Source organism: Topomyia yanbarensis, chromosome 2, assembly GCF_030247195.1.
Source record: "Topomyia yanbarensis strain Yona2022 chromosome 2, ASM3024719v1, whole genome shotgun sequence".
NCBI classification, from domain to species: domain Eukaryota; kingdom Metazoa; phylum Arthropoda; class Insecta; order Diptera; family Culicidae; genus Topomyia; species Topomyia yanbarensis.
In genome coordinates this window covers 118,384,702-118,404,641 of record NC_080671.1, presented here as the reverse complement: position 1 = coordinate 118,404,641, position 19,940 = coordinate 118,384,702, and the positions used below count along the sequence as shown (strand labels likewise).

The 19,940-nt window shown below is 37.1% G+C and overlaps 1 protein-coding gene across 1 annotated transcript in view; it reads right to left on the bottom strand.

The window, feature by feature from the left end:
- LOC131679305 (uncharacterized) overlaps positions 1–19,940 on the bottom strand; it is a 615,352-nt gene that overhangs the window by 534,328 nt on the left and 61,084 nt on the right. The window contains exon 3 of the mRNA XM_058960013.1: positions 9,808–9,896. Within this exon, the coding sequence (XP_058815996.1) occupies positions 9,808–9,896 (89 nt within the window). The remainder of the gene's footprint in view (positions 1–9,807; positions 9,897–19,940) is intronic.

Below are 19,940 nucleotides of genomic sequence, written 5' to 3'. Positions count from 1 at the left end.
TATAAGTTTCCATCTGTTGAACAATTCATCTCATTTCGACCATCAGAAACCAAATTTTTCCTTAAAGCATTTATCTAAATACAGTACTCTACACTCTAACTGATGATCTCATAGCCGTATTTCGATATGAAATTGTTTTTCTTTGATCGTTGGTCAATCTTTCAAGTCAGATGAAAGCATGCTAAAACTAATTCTGTCGAGGATAAAGCTTTATTAAATTTCTTCCAGTGTTAACTCGGCTCGGAGCTCAATCAAAATAAGTTCACCTACATAGGAGCTTTTAGGTTCAAAAGAAAATTAAATTCTGTGGCTACTTTTTGCTGCAAGTTTCAATTTTCATACATGGACTTTTAATGATTTTTTCTGGAAGACATACGAGGGTTGCTACATATATAAGTAGAGAGTCTTGCCACTGAGTGCTGCCCGCTGCAAAATGGCACTTCCACTGAGAATTTTGGCATTTGTGATGGTAAGAAACATGGTACACATGGTAGCATTGTATTGAAAATAGTGTTTCGGCTGTGAAGTAAAAGGAGACTCTCGAAAAGAAATAGAATTAAATATTGAAATTTTTCGTGCAATGATTAACTATGACTTTCAATACGGATTATCACTACAAGAGTACATTAAGTACATTTGAATGCGTCAGAGCTTTTACTCCAAACCTATACAACAAGACAGAATGAAACAAAACTTTGCCCAAAAAATTGCTGAAGATAAAAATAATTATGACCTTTTTAGTTAGTACCTAGTGTTGCTAAAATGTCGAGCAACCAAGCATGTGAGCATTCATTCATCCTGCGGTATCTGCTAACTACAAAGGAGTGACAGTGGGTACTAGATGCTAGAAATGCGAACGAACGATGAAGCTGGAACTGTTGAAAACAGCGTAGATTCTTTGCTCCCGAATGTTTATCACATGAAAACGGTTTAATTAAAAAAAAAATATTGGGGAAGCGTATTTGAGGTAACTCATATTAGGAATTTGCTCGAATGTTAGAAGAGCGTTATTAAAATAAAATTACGATTATCGGAAATAATCGTATTTTTATTTTAATAACTACAGATTGTCCGACTACCTCGAGTTGCAACTCTGTTATTGATCGAAACTAGCTGAAATTGCACAGAAAATCAACAGATGATCACGCCTGGAAGTAACAAATTATCATTCAATGTACAACTCTTGAAAATCCAAAGTTACTTGTTAAATAATGCCAGCGCCAGTCAGGCTTGTATGTAGATCGCAGCAGAAAAAAAGAAAAGGAGTGTTAGTCCGACACATGTTATTACTAGAGGGCATAAATACTATTACGCACTACTCATGTGTCAGAGTAGGAAAAATATTAAGAGTAAGGATAGGTATTCGAATCGAATTCTGAACTTCCCGCGTGAATCAAGATTTCAGAAGTTTTTGGGCGTCCGGTCACCAGGAGACTCATAAGGTGCCTATTAATACGTTTTAGGAATATTATAACGACGAATAGTAAAAAAATGTCTAGCAATAAACTTAATTCAAATGTTTTCGAAAAAAATGGAAATGGTAAACCACTGAGTAAGCCCCTGAGCCTCAGGTAGGCTGGAGCTAAAAGCATCGGTTTTAACGAAAATATGAAATAATTTTGAGCGGCCCAAAATATAAATAACCTATAAGTGAAACCATACTTTTCATGACAGACATACTAGCAATTTCACGCACTTATCGTTTATTTTTGTTCTAACTACTACAATTAAAGGTTAATTTCGAATATATTGGAATAAAGATAAAAAAAATTACTAATTTATTTCATAAAATTGTCTAAAAGAGATGCAGGAAATAAAGAACAGGATTCAATTTTAGGAAATTCTTACGACATGGGAGCAGGAACCCAGTGGATCAATTCTTTGCTTCTGCCGCCGCATGCCACTAGGCAGGGTTTATCTGGAGTAAAATACTATTGATCAGAGTCGAAAAAAATCAAAATGACGAAAGACCGACGCTACTTTCCATATAATCAGAACCGAAAATGAAATATTGGTCTAAGACAAAGCATGCGGGAGGGCGTAGCGTAGTTGGAAAATCGATTGCCTTAAACGCAGCGCACCTGGGCTCGAGTCCCGACCCCACACATATGGTTAGAAACTTTTCATAAGAGATTTTCCTAACTCGAAGAGGCGAATGACTTTAAGGTTAAAACCTCTATAATCGAAATAAAAAAAATGGTTTAAGACAAAGCATGCGGGTAAATTCAAAAGATAGCGTTTTCATTATTTCCTCCGCACATTCGTTTTGGTTTTGAGATTGAGAATGATATTGGTTCCTTCGATATTGAACTTTGTGCTGGGAAAACGAAAATACGCTAGTAATAATATGTATTTTTCGTTGCTCGATTCTGTGGATTTATGAGCTAGCGATAGTATTGGAAGACTGAAGCATGATAGTTGTGCATATTTCCGTGTTTACAGTCTTTTAGTTGAGCATCTGCTCAACTAAAAGACTGAAAGCCATTTCATTTTATGAAAAAATGAGAAGCAAAAATTGTTGAGATTGTCATGGGAAAACGAAAGTCGCTACTTCTGCTACTTGTTTACGTAAAATCAAGAGAGGAGGGGACTGGGTCTTTATTGTTTTTTTGTATGTTTTTAGTAACGAAGAAGGCAACGGGAAGACGGCGGTGATTCTTTTTAGTTTCATCGTTCATTGAATACATATGAAATTATTTGGCCTTGATAATGATATCAACCTCTTAGTGAACACCTCTATGATTATCCGATGTCCAACACACGACAAATGATTATCCAAGTATTTAATGTATTGTGGGGAAATGATGTCAAAATAGAATTGTTTGACTTCATTTTTACTTTTTAACGACATTAAATTGGCTAGAGATTGCTGGGTAGGGAAAGTTATGAAAAATTAGACGCATAGTACTCAAGTGCGACCAAGGATGTTAAATATACAGATCGGAAAATAAGAAGTGGCAGGGTCATTATAAACAGGCTTAAAATCTTACGGACTAATCGTTTGTCTTCTGCTGGCTGGAGTCAAGCTAAGGTAGCTTTACTACGAATCGCTCAAGTCTATCAACATGTCTCCCGACAAAGACAGATTTGTCCCTCTTTACCATGAGAATCGACAGACCATGTCACTTCTAGTTCTCCGATCTGTATATTTCACATCCTTGCTCTCTCTTGAGTACTATGGCTCAAAATTTTCATAACTTTCCCTACTGGATTACTTTAAGAGGATTCGAGTGATTAAAAAGTTGAAGGAAACTTTCTCTCCGCATAGTGCAATTGAAGCATCGGAGTGGTACCGTTTATCAGCAACTGCACTTTCCGAACAACTTAAGGTCATTCGGAAAATGTTTTTTCCGGTTCAGATGATCATTTGGCCTAAAAACTGAATACTATCCGCTGGACTGTTAGCAAATCCATCTTCGAAAATACTTCAAATGGTACTTAGAAAATAAACAATCGAACCAAAGCCCCAAACAACCAACAGTGGTCAAAATCCGAGCCGGTATGCTGTACGACCAGGTGCTGATGAAGCTCAGTGGATGTGTTTTGATCGTCGATGAATCATACGCGAAAACCAATTTTAAACAAATCTTTCTCGTGGAAAGTGTCCTAGCAGATTCAAGTTTATTTTCACGAAAAGGAAATCTAATTTGGCAATGGATTTGTTTAATTAGTTATGGAATTTACATTTCGGCTTTGTCTCATCAGAATCTGACACTAACTTAGTGCAGGACTAAGCTATATTAATATGGTATGTTTTAAACCTATATCCTAAAAATACGCCAAGTCGTTTCATACGACAAACCAAGCTATTGAGAACGGCGTCGACTCGATTCTTCACGATCACACTCGGCCACTTCCTCTGTGATATCTTCACTGCGCGCGACTTCTAACTTTTCGATTATATGGAGAATAGTGAGCTCAGTTGGCCGATTGCGCTGCCCATAGTACGGTCGAAGCGCACGAAACACAATCCTCACAGAGTGCTGATTTTCGTATTACATGACAGTTTGCTGTTAGCACCCGTTAACTACAATAAAATTCCCTGTTAAAAAAATCTCATGTTGAATCGCCCTGCATTTCTCTGACAAAACATCAAATCTAGTACTCATTTTATTCCCAACACGAAATTTCAACCCCTCGGAGAGTTTACACATATCACACTGATAACAGAAATAGTTTTCGATTTGGTGTCAGAGGGAAAATTTTCTGTTTTTGATCTTTTAAACCTAAAAACGACTAAAACGATATCAACCTGATTAATCCCGCAACAACATACCATCAAGTTAAAATTTTCTTGAGGAAAACTTTTTTTATGACTCTTTGGACTTCGAACAGTTTTTTAATTGTCGAATTTTTCAAACCAACTGAACTGAACAAAATGAAAAAATTGCTAGGGGTTTAGTGTTTCTACTAAATCGCTGTAAAGAAATATACAAACTTTAGTTTAAGCTGTGAAGTCACGCTCCACTTTTTTAAAAAAAAATTCACAGCGGCTTCCAAAATTTTTTTTTCGTTTTGGTTTCGGGGGGGCCCTATGGCTGCCTACGTCCACGCCGGTGCACGCCAAACTTTCGGTCTTGTTCTATTATTTTCGCAAAGATTTCTTAAAGTATATACAGCAGAATAAAATGTGGATCGAATTTAATGAACTTCAAATTCAACAACATCAAAAAAATAGTTCAAACAATCATGCTCTTACCCGAGACCATTATGCCTTACATATATTATGCCTTACGCCAATTATGTCTAATCTCTTTATGACTAACGTCCATTATGCCTAACGTTCGTATGCCAATCGACCGTATGTCCAATGGGGTACACCCTAATAGCATCTTCATTATCATTGATGCGTTAGGCGAACTAGGCTTCGATTTCGCATTGTTTCAGTAGATGATCAGAAGTTTTGTTTATTTACATGATCACTGGAACCATTACAACTTGAAGGTGCCAATTTTTGCATTTTAAATTTCTTAAAGCTAGGGGATTCCAATGTGTGATTTATAAACCTACATTTAAAAACTAAGGAACAATTTTAAACTATCTTAAACTAGGAATGTTCAGTTCAATATACTTGGGGACTAATAATTCAGCCTGGAATATTAATACTATAAATACCGGTGCACGCCCAGACAATGTGTTCGATATTGTGATAGCCGTCACCACAGGCACAGACACCACTATCCACGAGCCCATGCCAAATGCCAAAATGCCAAAATCGATTATTTCGCCGTCTATTACAGCGAAGCATTTCTTTACAGTAGCGTTAGTGGTGCGCATGATATATTCGCAACCGATGAACCAATTTATGGATTTTTTAATAGTTCTTTCTTGTTTTAATAACGATCCCTTGCAAGTAGAGATTAGTTACGAAAATCGGACTGATTTCTTTAAAAAATCGATTAGTTTTAGTTACACAAATAGAGATGGTTTGTAAAGATATCGTGATGCTTAACGCAAACGCTATTTAAAATAGAAAAAAAAATTCCCGGAGGTCTGCAGAAATATTTGGTCCGTTCATCGAATACATATTTCGTCCAATGTGATTTACTGGAATTGTTATACACTCAGTTTTTTACGCGATTTTCTTTGCGCGGGTTTTACGAGGTTTTTTACGCAGATTCCGCATAAAAACCCGCAATTATTGAAAAATCCGCGTAAAAAACCGCGTTAATTCGAAAATCCGCGTAAAACTACCCTTAGCAAAAGACAATTTTTGAGTTTTTTTGCGCGGGTTTAGCTAAAATATTCTAAGTCCTTCGGAAAGATGGTAGAAACAGGTCTGGAAGACTCCTTACGGCCCGCAGCTCAACAATATGGGTATTTTCGGAATGGTCTTGACAAGTACGTGCCAGAAATTAAATTTTAACGCCATTTTGAAATCCAAGATGGCGACTTCCGGCCTTAAAGAAATTCTCTACAACTTAATCAATATGGGTATTTTCGGAATAGTCTTGACGAGTAAGAGACAAAGGTGACGATGTTTGATGTCATTTTGAAAATTTAGGTGGCGAAATTTCCGCATAAAAAATCTGGGCGATCATTCAAAACTTCCTCGAATATAATATCTAATCATAAACCAGCAAAATGCAAAATATTTTTATGTGTTCATACAGAAGAGTGCGATGATATTGGAAGTGAGAAGAGAAAGCGAAGGATGTGGTGTGAGTCGGGGGTTTGAATTGATTCAAATTGAACACATTTCTAAATTCAAGTAAATTCAACTGTTTAATTAAAACTATAATTGTACCACAACTTCATCTTCCAAAAATACCCATATTGATTGGATTATAGAGAATGTGTCTAACTCGGAAGGCGCCATATTTGATTTTAACATAGCGTCAAACATTGACCTTTGTCTATACCCTATACCGCCCCCCTCTTTATTATTGTGCACCCAAAACTCGGCCGTAATACTTTTACGGTAATAAAAAAATGCTCTAATAGCAAGACGTTTAATACTAAAACGGTCGCAACAAAAGATTCCCCAAACGGGAATACCAACACATTCATATCTTCTCTGCATCGCACTCATGTTTCATCAATTCTTCTACAATAAATATTAACGCGTTGGATTGTCTGAAAGTGTGTAGCACTTCACTTGTCATTGTATTGCGCATCAATCGAAGCAAACACAATGCAAATAAAGACGAGATTCGATTTTCTCTACACGACGCACAGTGGCTGAAAACAGCGTTTTGAGGTACTTAATTCATTGGAATCAAAACTGTCCATATTAGCTCCATAACTGTCCATATCACATAAAGGGCGAACACGAAATTATTGCGATACCGAAAATGTCATGCTAATTTTCTTATAATGTTTAAAATCAAACCAAAATTTTAGGGTAGTTTTATACATATATTTTCATCAAAAATCAAAAGAAAAGTTAATCGATGGAGCCGTGAGTGTAAAATTGAACGCATTTTCGCTTGATGTCCTCCATCCAAGTCTTTACAGTGTTATCCGGTACCAGTTTTTCAGTTTTTTTCCATTTTCTTAACATGTCCTTCTCGTCTTTGACTGTCTTCTTGCTCTTCCGAAGTTCCCGCTTCATCATTGCCCAGTACTGCTCCACTGGGCGCAGCTCCGGACAGTTTGGCGGATGCATGTTCTTTGGAACAAAATGGACAGAATTGGCCTCATACCACTCCAGAACACTTTTAGAATAGTGGCATGATGCCAAATCTGGCCAAAATAGCGGAGCTTCGTCGTGCTGCTGCAAGAACAGCAAAAGGCGCTTCTCGAGGCACTCAGATTCTCGCCATTTACTGTGCCCTTTGTCACGAAAGGCTCACTCCTCACTCCTCAGTCCGCACGAGCAGATGGCCTGCCAAATGAGATATTTGCAGGCGAACTTTGACATTTTATTCTTCTTAAATTTGTCGTCCACATAGAACTTGCTCTTGCCGGTGAAAAACTCCAACCCCGGAATATCCTTAAAATCGGCTTTTATATACGTTTCGTCACCCATCACACAGCAGCCATATTTTGTCAGCATCTTCTCGTAGAGCTTCCGTGCTCATGTTTTAGACGTCGATTGTTGCCACTCATCGCGGTTTTGGAAGTTCTGTACCTTGTATGTATGTAGTCCAGCTCTCTTCTTTGCATTCTGGACGTAGCTCTGCGACATGCCAAATCACGGCTTGAGACGTTGGAATTTGCTTTAATCATCCGCTTCACCTTTCCCTCCGTCTTTTTGTTCTCCGGTCCTGGTTTTCTTCCAGCTCCTTTGCCGTGGTCCAACGTCAACCGCTCCTGGAACCGCTTCAACACTCTGGAGACGATTGAATGGTGAATGTTCAACATTTTTCCCAACTGCCGGGGCGACAGGTCAGGAAATTCCAGGTGTTTGGAAAGAATTTGTTCTCTCGACTCGCGTTGGTTCACCTCCATTTTCGTTGAATCGAAAAACACGACTTCGAGTTTGACAGCATGTAAACAATACACATCAATGAGAAAGTGTGCAAAATTTGGTTGATTTTTACCCAATGGTTAAAAAGTTATGCCCTGTCGAATGTGTCGCAATAATTTTGTGTTCGCCCTTTGTTCTACAATGTTTGTGTGTGTGTAAAAAGCGCCATCTATTGGCAATATTTTTTTTTTAAATTTATCATAGTAGGCTACAGAAAATTTAACTTTTGAACAAAAAAGAGATAGCGCTTGGCTGTCTTCGACAAATTTGTAGAGGAGAGTATTTTTATAAATTTTGCAGAAGACATGTTGTCTCTGTCACTCACATTAATCGAGTAATGATAAATTATCTATTGTGAACTCCTTATTTTTACTTATAACTATTTTATTTCTGATTTTTTGCCTTAATAATGTTCCAAGGTATTTTTTATCATCGCTAAATACACAACTTTTCCGAACATACCAGATAGCTGTGAATGCTGTGTAAAGACTTATAACTGATTTTGATTTAATTTTTACCTGTTTTCGAACCCGTGAATCTTCACTATCGATAACAATTGTATTCATACTATCAACTATTCTGATATGACTCGGTTTCACCTATAAAACGAAAGTAGAATTGTTTGTCCATAAGCACCCGTTCAAAAGATATACACTTTTGAAAACTTTATGTCTGGCCCTCCTGAAGTAGCGTAAATGGCTCACTGAACGAGTAAGCGCTGGTGTTCAAAGACGCTTTCGCTTAATTTCCTGAGTGACGCGCACTCTGTGTATTAGCGCGTCTGCCAGAAGGTTAACACTGATATAGAATGATTTTCCAACGGGTAATATACAATTCTGTTCAGTGGAGTTTCACATTTAAAAAGAGGCACTATTTTATTGTCATGTCAAGCATAGAAATTTTACACAACTTTCATAATGAGGGACCCGTATGTGTTGAAACAAATCGATTAAGACGGTAACCCGTCTTATCCACCACTCTCTTTTAAACCCGGTGTCCTCTAAGTATAGACAGCGCCAACCAGAAATCCTTTCACAATTTTAATGTAAAATATTGTAAACCCCATGTGCTTGTTCCTGATAAAAAGATTCCAGCAATAATGGCCACATTTCTTCTCAAGCGCCTATTCCCGCACAATCTGATGTGTGCACCTTTAGTACCGAAACGATAAAAATACATAACCGAAAGCACCAAGTAAACAAACGGCAAGCTACCGACAGGAGAACAAGTCTGCTATCCTCAAAGCAGGGAATTTTGATTTAATTAAAGATAAGAATCAATCTCATTTCCATCGAAAATTATTTTCCGCTATCCTTACCAACACGCCAGATGGGACGTTCGAAATCCAGAAGGAAACGGGATCGGTGGGACTCGATGGTGTACCGCTTAAGGTTTCATTCCGTCGCAGAAAGAGAAGGTTCCTTGTTTAGGTTGACGATAAAACCAAGGATAGAATTATATTTGGCAGCTGTGTGTATCAGATAACATGTATTACTTTCAAACATTTCTATGTTAGTTCCGGATAAGTAGAGTTTTTTGGAAAAGCATTTGAAATCAAGTTTAATTATTTCAGAAAATGATCGATGCTTTCGAGATTAATGCGAAAAATTACCGTTAGCGCTCAACAGAAAATCGATACGTTTTAGCATACTGAAGAGTAATTGGTAATTATTTCGAACGATAGTGCCAACTTGTAGCAGCTACTTCACAAGCGTATAGGTATGTATCATCTCCCTAAGGGAAAATTAACGCTTCGAAGGAAAAACGAAGGGGGACAGGTCGCCGATTGCAAGTGGAAAGATCCACAAGCTTGTTATCGAACGGAGAAGAAGATGCTGATGATGATGACGATGATGAAGTTGATGATGGTGATGAGCGTAGGATAATGAAATTACCTGTAATTTCGTCGTACTCGCTTATCTCGCATTTGTTGCCCTTGAACCCTGGAGGGCAAATACAGCTGACGGCGGTGTCACCGATGTGTCTGAAAAAGGAGTAAAAAGGGGAATATTAAAAGAAGCAAATCAAATGGTTTGAAGCCGTGGTGGGTTTCTTTAGCTACTTTGTTGTTGATGGAATTGATAACTTTTTATAAACACTTTCGGCTGAATGTGTACCGTTGACGTACTAGAAGTGGGAGATGAAGTTGTTTTTGTGAAGTTCAAGAAAGCAATTAAATCATTCTAGGTAATGCTCAGAGTGAGAAATTGATATAGAGAACCATGAATGTCGAAGCGAAAAAACTTGCATTACAAATGTCTCACTCTGCCTTTATCCTATATCCATATTTATCAATGCTGCATGTTCATTAGAGTGACAGGAAAAAAATGACCCCTATCGGCCCATGCCTGAGTCGATTCCTAGTTCCACCAGGAGTACTTGCTCCAAATTTGAAGCACTAGGAATAGGAATCGACTCAGGGGTGGGCCGATTGAGTTTTCAAAAATTCGTTTTTTTCTGGGCACTCTAATGTTCATCTTACCCACCCCAGGTGTCCATTAGAGTGGCTCGCGGTTGTATGGGAAAACCTCAAAATGATTAAAACTAGCGGGCACAGCACTTTTTGAGTTCCTTTTGTGGTCTCAAATGCCTGTGCAAAATTTGGTAGCGGTTGGTTGCTTCCCGGGTTTGCGCATTGCGTTCATAGTTTGCATAGGATTTTATATGGGGAAATCAATTATTTTGCATTTACGTTAATAAAGATCGCTATTTCACTGTGTATGAAAAAACAGCTTTATAAAACTATAGTGCAAACCTTGGTTAACAACTTTGTCGAAGACCGTAACTAGCTACGAATTTTCAAAAAATAGTTTTAACGATTTTAAAACTTATGGTAAAATCCAAATGCAGAAATTGATTACTTTTTCCAACACTGCCGGTGCACCACCGACATCGACATTAAATACTTAAATAAATGAAAATATATTCATCGCAGAGACTTGAAACCTTTGAACGAAATGTTCAGAATGAATTGCTGAATAACATAGATGTAGTCAGAAAATTTAAAGAAGAGGGGGGGAGGGGCTTGGGTACTCCCCAGCCCCTTTTTAGACTGTTTTGTATAAGACAAAGAATCATTACGTCCTGGTAAATGTCAACGACTGAACTTTCTTAATATTTTGATAGACCCAAATATGAATCATACTACAATCTTTGTTGTGGGAAATAACATTAAAAATATCTAGGATTTATACCTACAAATTTATGTGTTGTTTTTTCTTGAGGCAAAAACTAACTCAGGTCTGGAAATCGCGTTGGGCTCTAACCTGAAGTATATTTCTGGTTCACCAACATCACCTTTGTTTTGCGTGAACCTAACTCAATTTCATCAAAAAACGCTTGTTTGAAGTAAATATTCTGGTTTCGTTCCTGAATTCTCAAACGGAAACTTGAATAGAAACAATTCTGAGACTTTTTTGCATTTTTTAAAATTCTGACTCTTAACGGCTAAGAAATGGGGTTTTAAAATATGTAAAGCTTATAAACCGTTGAACCATTTTAAATGAGATAACAGTAGAGCCTTTAAATAGTAGCACACACACGTAAGATTAATTTTTAATTCGGGGGTATAAACCTGCGTTGAAGATGTGCTTCTTATGTTATACTAAACTATCTAAACAGGGAACTGGGGAGTACACAAGACACACCCCCTCTTCTTTTCATTTTCTGACTACGTCTATGTTATTCAGAAATTCATTCTGAACATTTCATTCAAAGATAACAAGTCTCTGCGATGACTATATTCTCATTTATTTAAGTTTAAAGTATCGGTGTCGTGGTGTACTGACAGTGTTGGAAGAAATAATGAATTTTTGCATTTGGATTGAGCCATAAGTTTTAAAATCGTTAGAACTATTTTTTGAAAAATCGTAGCTAGGGACCGTCTTCGACAAAGTTGTTAACTAAGGTTTGAACGATATTTTTAAAGAGTTGGTTTTTCATATTGAATGAAATAGCGATCTTTATTAACGTAAATGCAAAATAATTGATTTCCCCATATAAAGTCCCATACAAACTTTGAACGCAATGCGCAAACCCGGGAAGCAACCGACCGCTCCCAAACTTTGTTCAGGCATTTGGGACCACAAAAGGAACTCAAAAAGTGCTGTGCTGAAAAACGTCATATTCGAGCCATTCTAGTGTCCATCTTTTCCCATACCACTTTTGAAATGATGCTTTTGGGTGTCTTTTTCAAAACTATTTTAAATATGATTTTGTTTGAAATTTTATTAGTATAAGTTCTTATATTGATGCAACATGATCTCAAATCACGGTTTACGTGCAATTTACGAGCAATGCTTCCATGGATGAGTCGAATTTGCTATTTAAACTTAAGGTGTCCGTCTTAAGCACCGTTCCCCTATTCGTCCAAACGCCGCCTAGTGACCGAATCCTGAAATTATCTATTCGCCATCGGGCAGCATTTAACCCACTGATGAATATTGCCGAGGACATCACACTTCTAAATTATCACGATCTCGAGATACAGAATTTGAAAATTACTAAAAGCTTACTAGTGCAGTCTAACGGATCCCCCTTTCAATTTGTTTTGTCCCGCGTAGCCATTGATCTCTTCTAGAACTTCGCCGGAAGCACCATCTTTGTATGTTAATAGACTTCTGAGAGCGCCACAGAGTAAGCATATTCCAAACTAATCTGTCAACATTTGATAGTCTAGATTACCCGAATAGGTTTACTGAAGCCAAAACCCTTCTAAATAGTGTTGTTATTGAGATTAAGAATAATTTTAACATTAGTTGAACATTTGATTTCGCACTAGCGCGCCCTAGTGGAACAATTCCAAGTTACTATTGCCACCATTTCAACTATTGTTTCTGATCGGCGAGACATGGATCATGAATATCGATGAAAGAGCAGTGAGATTAAAGCCAAGTTCCCTCTCGGTCGTGAAAAACTGAGAAGCAACATCAATTTAGGCACAAACAACAGACGGCCATCTCAAACGAGAACAGGAATAATAACTAGCAGAAGAGTTCCAGGGAAATTCGTATTCGTGGACACTACGGTTACCAGTGCTCACTAATTTACTTAATGGTCGATTGGTTCGCTTCAGACCTAGGGGACCCAAGAGGAGATCAGGAAGAAGACTGAAGTGAAATCAATGCAAAGATTTAATTGCATCATGCATGACATATTGGACTAAAGTTTAGATCGCGATCGGCTTAAGAGGTTGGAGCTAGGTCCAGCCCGCAGGTGCTATAACTAGATATACGAAAGACTAAGTTGTGGCTTAATTTGAGTGTTAAAATACTCGTATTTTGTGGTCTTATTACCCAATTCTCAAACGATTAATGGTATCAGACTCGATGGCAGACGATCACTCTCAATGGCCGGCTATCCAGAGTATAAACACAAGACAAACATAACTAAATATTGTTTTCTAACTATCCCACTGCATAAAAACATGTTCATTTCGTGGTCGCATTGCCTGCTGGTGGCGAATCCTAGACTTATACCTTTCCTTGAATCCAACTCCGTAATACCCATGGAAGCATCGCTAAGTCGGTGGCCTTCCTTAAGTAGGTATTACATCAACATTTCCTACCCTATCCTAAGTATCGGCGAAGATGGTCGTGGCCGGCAGTGACGATTCTAATGCTATTGGTTTACTGTACTTAAAAGAGATAAAGGTCTTTATCTCACAAGAAAGGTGAGTTGAAATACCTATAAGCAACATGATAATCGTTAGTATGCAATCTATGAATAGCACCGTGCTTCGTTGCGTTGCTTACGCAGGTACGTAAAAACGTTGTAAAATGAGATTTTTTTTCTAATACATTTTTAGTTCAGTCTGTGCACAATTAAATTATCTAAAAACCAATGCTTTACTTGTATACATTGCATTTATAGTTTTTTGAAGTCGTGGATGGAATTTCGAAAAACGTGGTTTTCTTAAATTGGCTTTAAAGTTTTTAGAGGCTTTCCAAATCAAATTAAGGGAAACTTACAGGCATGAAGCGTTAACCTCGGAAACTTTGTAAGAATATTCTTTGATAGAAATCTAGCAATTGAAACAAAAAAATTAATTTTTTTAAACATACTAATCAAGAAACCACCTTAAAGACCCATTCTGTTAAATGACTTTGGCTAAATTGACCCAGAACATCCTAGAACGCTCACAAATTGTAAAATTAATAAATAATTTAATCTATGGCCTTTTCATGGTATAAAAAAAATTTCACGATTTTTGTATTATCAATCAGTGACCGTAAGAGAACCAGAGCTTAGAAATAGTAACATATCTAGGTGAGCTTGAAAGAGAAACTATATTTTATTCAATGTGCACCATCGCGCCACGCCGTCGTCGTTACGTTTTGAATCACACCGACGCACAGTGGCTGGAGGCTCGCCAAAACCTCAAAAAATTATTTTTGAAATATTGATATTTTATATATTTCCTAAATTTCTCATGTATTGCATGATATTCAAAATATATTCAAAATTTTATGATCATTGGATAAGAACACGAGTTTTAGCATGAGTTTAAACGTAGCAAAGTCCGGACTTTTTAATGAATTTAATTTCCGAATCCACAAATTACTCTTTTCACTTTAAATACTCTTTACTTGCTCTTTTGATTTTGGTCCGATTTTAGCACAACTAAGTTCATTGTGTAGAGGAACGAAAGAACTTGGTTAGTGAATAAAATACATTTGGTAAATTTGCTTTGAACTATGACTTTTTAGTTTAAGTATGTATGAGGTGGTCAGATCAAAAATATTTTTTTCACTAATGTATTCTGTACAAATTTCGGAATCATTTCGGAACGGTCACATAGTATACATTCTATGACAAATAACCTCTACTTTTATATATCATCATCATATCATGGTCTCGTTCTGCGCCTAGGTGTGCAAAAAGGTTTATGGAGATTTTGAAGCTTTGTTGCTGATATGGAGGCGCATTGTGTTTTGTATAAAATAGTTAGACAATATATAGAAAACCAACACGATATACAATGGATTTAAAGTAGTGTTCTTCATTTTTTTATGATATTGGTGACATTGGTGAACAGTAACGGAAAATCTATCATGAAAACGGGATCATAGTTCTAAGAAAGGTTCAATGACATTCTATGGAAAAATGCATTTAATATTTTGCAACTTTTGACATCAAAAATGAGCTCAGCACCTCAAAATTAGCTTATATTTTGATTTTCAGCCAAATTAGGTAACATTTGAGGTTTTGTCCGACTTTTGTTTGAAGACCCGCCACTGTGCGACGCCAAATCATGTAGGCGAATTTCCGTCATATTATTGTCCATATACACGGGGATGTTAGTGTTGACGTTTTCCTATTCGACGTCTTGTTGCATGTTGTTTTTCGCTACGAAGCTTTCTGCCTCGGCTTAGGAATTGAACGTTATTAGTACTACATTCCTCGTATGATGTAGTTGTATGTGTGACACATTTGTAAGCACCAATTCCATTTTCATCTTGATCAATTGCTCCACCTTGCGCATTGTAAGTCTAAAATGGGTCTACGTAAAGTTTATTGCGGCTGTGTTCTTCCCCGCAATGGGTGTAATTTATTTTGGGAGTCACTTATTTCACTCGTAGTTGGGGGCAGCGGTATGCGCTATAGTGGAGCGACGCGGCACAGTGGTCGGAAACGCCAAATATCGTGAGCTTAATTCACTAGAGGCCAAACCATCGAATATATTCACAGGGTGTCTTTGGAAGAATTGTTTGTATGAATATTCCACACAATCTGATAAAAATTGAAATTAGGCATGGCTTACTATGATCGAACTAAAAAAATAACTTTTTATACTGATGACGTAGAAAGTTTGTGTCTTTGACAAAGTTTTAGAAATGCTCATAGTGAAGAATATTGTTGAAGAACTTGAGCTTGTAGGACTAAAGGTTATCGAGTTATAAGGCGTTTTCTATGGCAACCCCCTTAAATCTAGTTTTTTTAATATAACTTTTTTTCATTGTGACTGTTCGTGCAAACTATGTTCAATACAAATGTGTAGGTATCAAAACTACATAAGATTGTCGAAGACTGTATGTAAAAATACTCATGCGTTTCAAAGTTATTGAAGATTTTTACATTTTTTTACGCCAACTTCAACAACGTATAAGAAAGAAAAGTGCAATTCAAAACGCACGAACACGCACTTTTTTCACTGTCTAAACTATGCACAATCAAGCTAAGAAGGTTTGGTGCGTGGCACTCTAGAACCCTATGAATAAGGTAAAGTACTTTATCATATTTTTTACTTTTTCCATACAAAAATCAGCAAAAAAAATTTTTTCTATTTTTTCCGTAAAATTTAGTAATTACATACCATACATTCATACATTCTTTTGTGAGCATTAAATTCATTATGGCATGTCTATTTGAGTATATATTAGTTTGGGATCTCCAATGATATTAAAAACTTCACATTTTTGCTCCCACGTTTTCAAAAATCTGAACTATTCAGGTATAAGTTGAAATAATACTTGAAATTTAATATCAAACCAAAAATTTTAAAAATTGGGGTAAAAAAATCAAAAACAAATTTTTTTGCTGATTTTTGTATGGAAAAAGTCAAAAAACATGATAAAGTAAGCTTACCCTATTCATAGGGCTCTAGAATGCCACGCACCAAACCTTCTTAGTTTCATTGTGCATAGTTTAAACAGTTAAAAAAGTGCCTGTTTGTGCATTTTGGTTTGCACCTTTCTTTCTTATACGTAGTTGAAGTTGGCGTAAGAAAATGTAAAAATCTTCAATAACTTTGAACGCATGAGTATTTTTACATACAGTCTTCGACAATATTATGTAGTTTTGATACCTACACATTTGTCTTGAATATAGTTTGTACGAAAAATCACAATAAAAAAAGTTATATTAAAAAAATTGATTTAAGGAGGTTGCCATAGAAAACGCCTTATAACTCGATAACCTTTAGTCCTACAAGCTCAAGTTCTTCAACAATATTCTTCACTATAAGCATTTCTAAAACTTTGTCGAAGACACCAACTTTCTACGTCGTCAGTATAAAAAGTTTATTTTTTTAGTTCGATCATAGTAAGCCATGCCTAATTTCAATTGTTATCAGATTATGGGGAATATTCATACAAACAATTCTTCCAAAGACACCCTGTGAATATATTCGATGGTTTGGCCTCTAGTGAATTAAGTTCACGTTTTTGGCGTTTCCGACCACTGTGCGCGGGTATTTTCGTTTCGTTTGGTTGCTGTGCACAAGAGGTGCATTTTTTACCTCTAATCTGTACGATATGAGGAATCAGACCTACAGAAGTTTTTTTTCAAAAACGGAAGTATAATTATCTTATAAATGTCTTGTCTAATACAAATTTATATAAATACAAAATTCAATATAAAAATCTTCCAGTTGTCATGTTAAAGATAATTCAAATTTTGTTAAAACAAATAATTTGAATCAAACCTATTTTAAAAATCATTTACGTTTCTCCATCAACAATCACATGTTTTTCTTCTCAATACCCACTTACTTTTTGACATCAAGATGATTTAACGATTCACTCAAAAACAATAAATGAAAATAATGCAAAGTTACAATATAAATAATACGACCAAATTGTTTTTTTTTTTCATTTTAAAAGATAGACAGCTACCCTGATTAACGAAACAGATTGTGAGTTACTATTATCGTACATTAACAATGTAACATTTCATCAGTCTACTTTCTCATTTCGCCAAAACGGTTTCACTACAGCTTAAAACCGTTCCACTAAAGCTATCAATAAAACAATCAATTCTACTTAACACTTCGTTACTATTCCCTGCACAAACAGTGTAACATAATGCCGTTGCTCCTATCTACTGTAGTGAAATAGTAGCGCGTATCGATCCATGGCAAAAATGTCCTGTATGGCCTTATCCTTTCTATCGAGAAAAGCAAAAACGCTTCAGGGAACTTCACGGGTAGCCTCACTGTTCAACTTATAACTCCGGAACCATAACTCCGATTCAAATGAAATTTGAAAGCAGTTGTGGTAACTACATTAGTAAACATCGTGTTAGCCATCCTGGAGAAAAAGGTTAGTGTTTAATTCAGAGAATTTGTCACTTATTTCAAGCTTCCAGTTCCGTTGTAGGTGACCAAAGTCGTTAAAGAGGGAATCGTCCTTTGCATTACTTTGGTTCTGAGTTACTGCGTGCAGATCAAGTTAAATACATCGGTATCATAATGGATTCCAGACTGAACTGTTCTGCCCATGTTGAGTTCAGAGTCAAGAAAGCGTTCAACTGGGATCTCAAACCTTTATTCATCTATTGGATTTACACACATACACACACATTGCACGACACTTTAAATTTCGAAAAATTTGGACAAAAATGTTACAACTTTATAAAATGAACGCCTACATCAAAACTTATTACAGAATTGGAAAGTAAACAACATTTCACGAAAGATTCAATCATCATGAACTGAATATACTAGAATTTGATGATTTGAGACTTTTATTGTATAACCTGTCAGGGTAATAATTTAGCTCTGGGTGGAAACGTGCGTACTCTCTCCGTAGAGTGTATTGTTTACGAAAATTTATCCTCACCGCTCGCTGTTTCGATACCCTTCACATTTAGTTTGTAAATTTTTGTATAGTTTCGCGTTTGTGAACGTTTATGTGCGTGCAGATAGGTGAAGAAAATTTTATTAAACATTTTTGTATACGTAACATAGGGTTTAGTTAGGTTACCGCTCTCCTCTTGCTGCAATAGTGTTGTGATTATGGTGTACCATAACGATGACAGCTGTGCGTTTTGTTTTGGTCGTGAGGAAGGCGGCCATCGAGTTTTTTAGATAATGACGAACCACGGTTAGTGTCAGACGCCCGATTTATAACATCCTTTTCGGGACAGTTTTCCGCCACTATTGCAGTGAAGTGAAGTGCGCGCGTGTGACGGTCAGTTAAATCCCTTGAAGCGTACCGGCCCGTGGTTCGGATACACGTAAAAGCGGTGTCGATTCGCCATTAAGGGGTAAGCTAAACGTCAAGGAGTGTTTTCGCTACCCCGGCTAAACATTACGGAATCGTATCACTGACCGTTCTCGCTGTAGAGGATAAGTCAAACAAGCCAAGCTATCCTCTAAGGCTAATCGTCAAGGAGAACGAAGCAGGGCGGACAAAGATTCCCCCTGGGAAGTGCACTGCGGTGACTTCCGGCATCGCTTGCGGCGAGCAAGTTGATCCGGCGATAGTTCGCCAACGTCGCTAGGGAGGTTCCAACAAAGAAGCCAAGCTCGCCTCCCTAGCTAACCGCCAAGGACCGCTGCCGGAGCAGCCAACGACAATCCTGGAGAACTCGGCCCTTGTAGTCCCGGCTGGTCGTACAAAACCGTCGCCTTCCCGTCGTCAGCAGCAGCGGACTATAAGGGACGACTAGCATAGGAGAGTTTCGGTGGAAGAATAAACGGTAAAGTTAGAATTTTATGTGTTTGTTTAACTTTTTTTGGTGGTGTTACGAAAATCAGAAATTTCGGTAGGAGCACCTAGGCCGCCCTGAAAAGAAGGGTACGCCGGGCAAACAAGAACCCGAGTAGTGGGCAAACCGCTACTTACAATTGAAATACGTTAAAAGTTCTAATTCGTGACGCGTTGTAACGTCAAGTTACATTATCGGTCATAAAACAATCTTCTTCCAGTATATTCCAGTATAGTTTATGTTAATTCAATCTTTTGTAAAATTTGTATACTTTCTGAATCTCTAATAAGTTATGATGTTCATTTGATAAAGTTATAACAAATTTGTCGAAGGAAGATTCGTCAAAAAGTTGTAACGTCACGAAAGAATGTGTCATATGTACAACTTTCGTCTGGAAGCCTGTCTTAAATCCATCATAGGTTTCGTTGTCTATTAGGGCATCGTAATTTTTTTTTTTTGGTTTTCGAAAGCTCCCCCTCTCATATTGTGACAAATGTCGCTCAGATATCAAATTTCGCATCAATTGAACAATTCTAGACCCCCGTCCACTTCGCTTGAAATTTTTGAAATTGGTGCTATGGGAAAATGTGGATGCTAT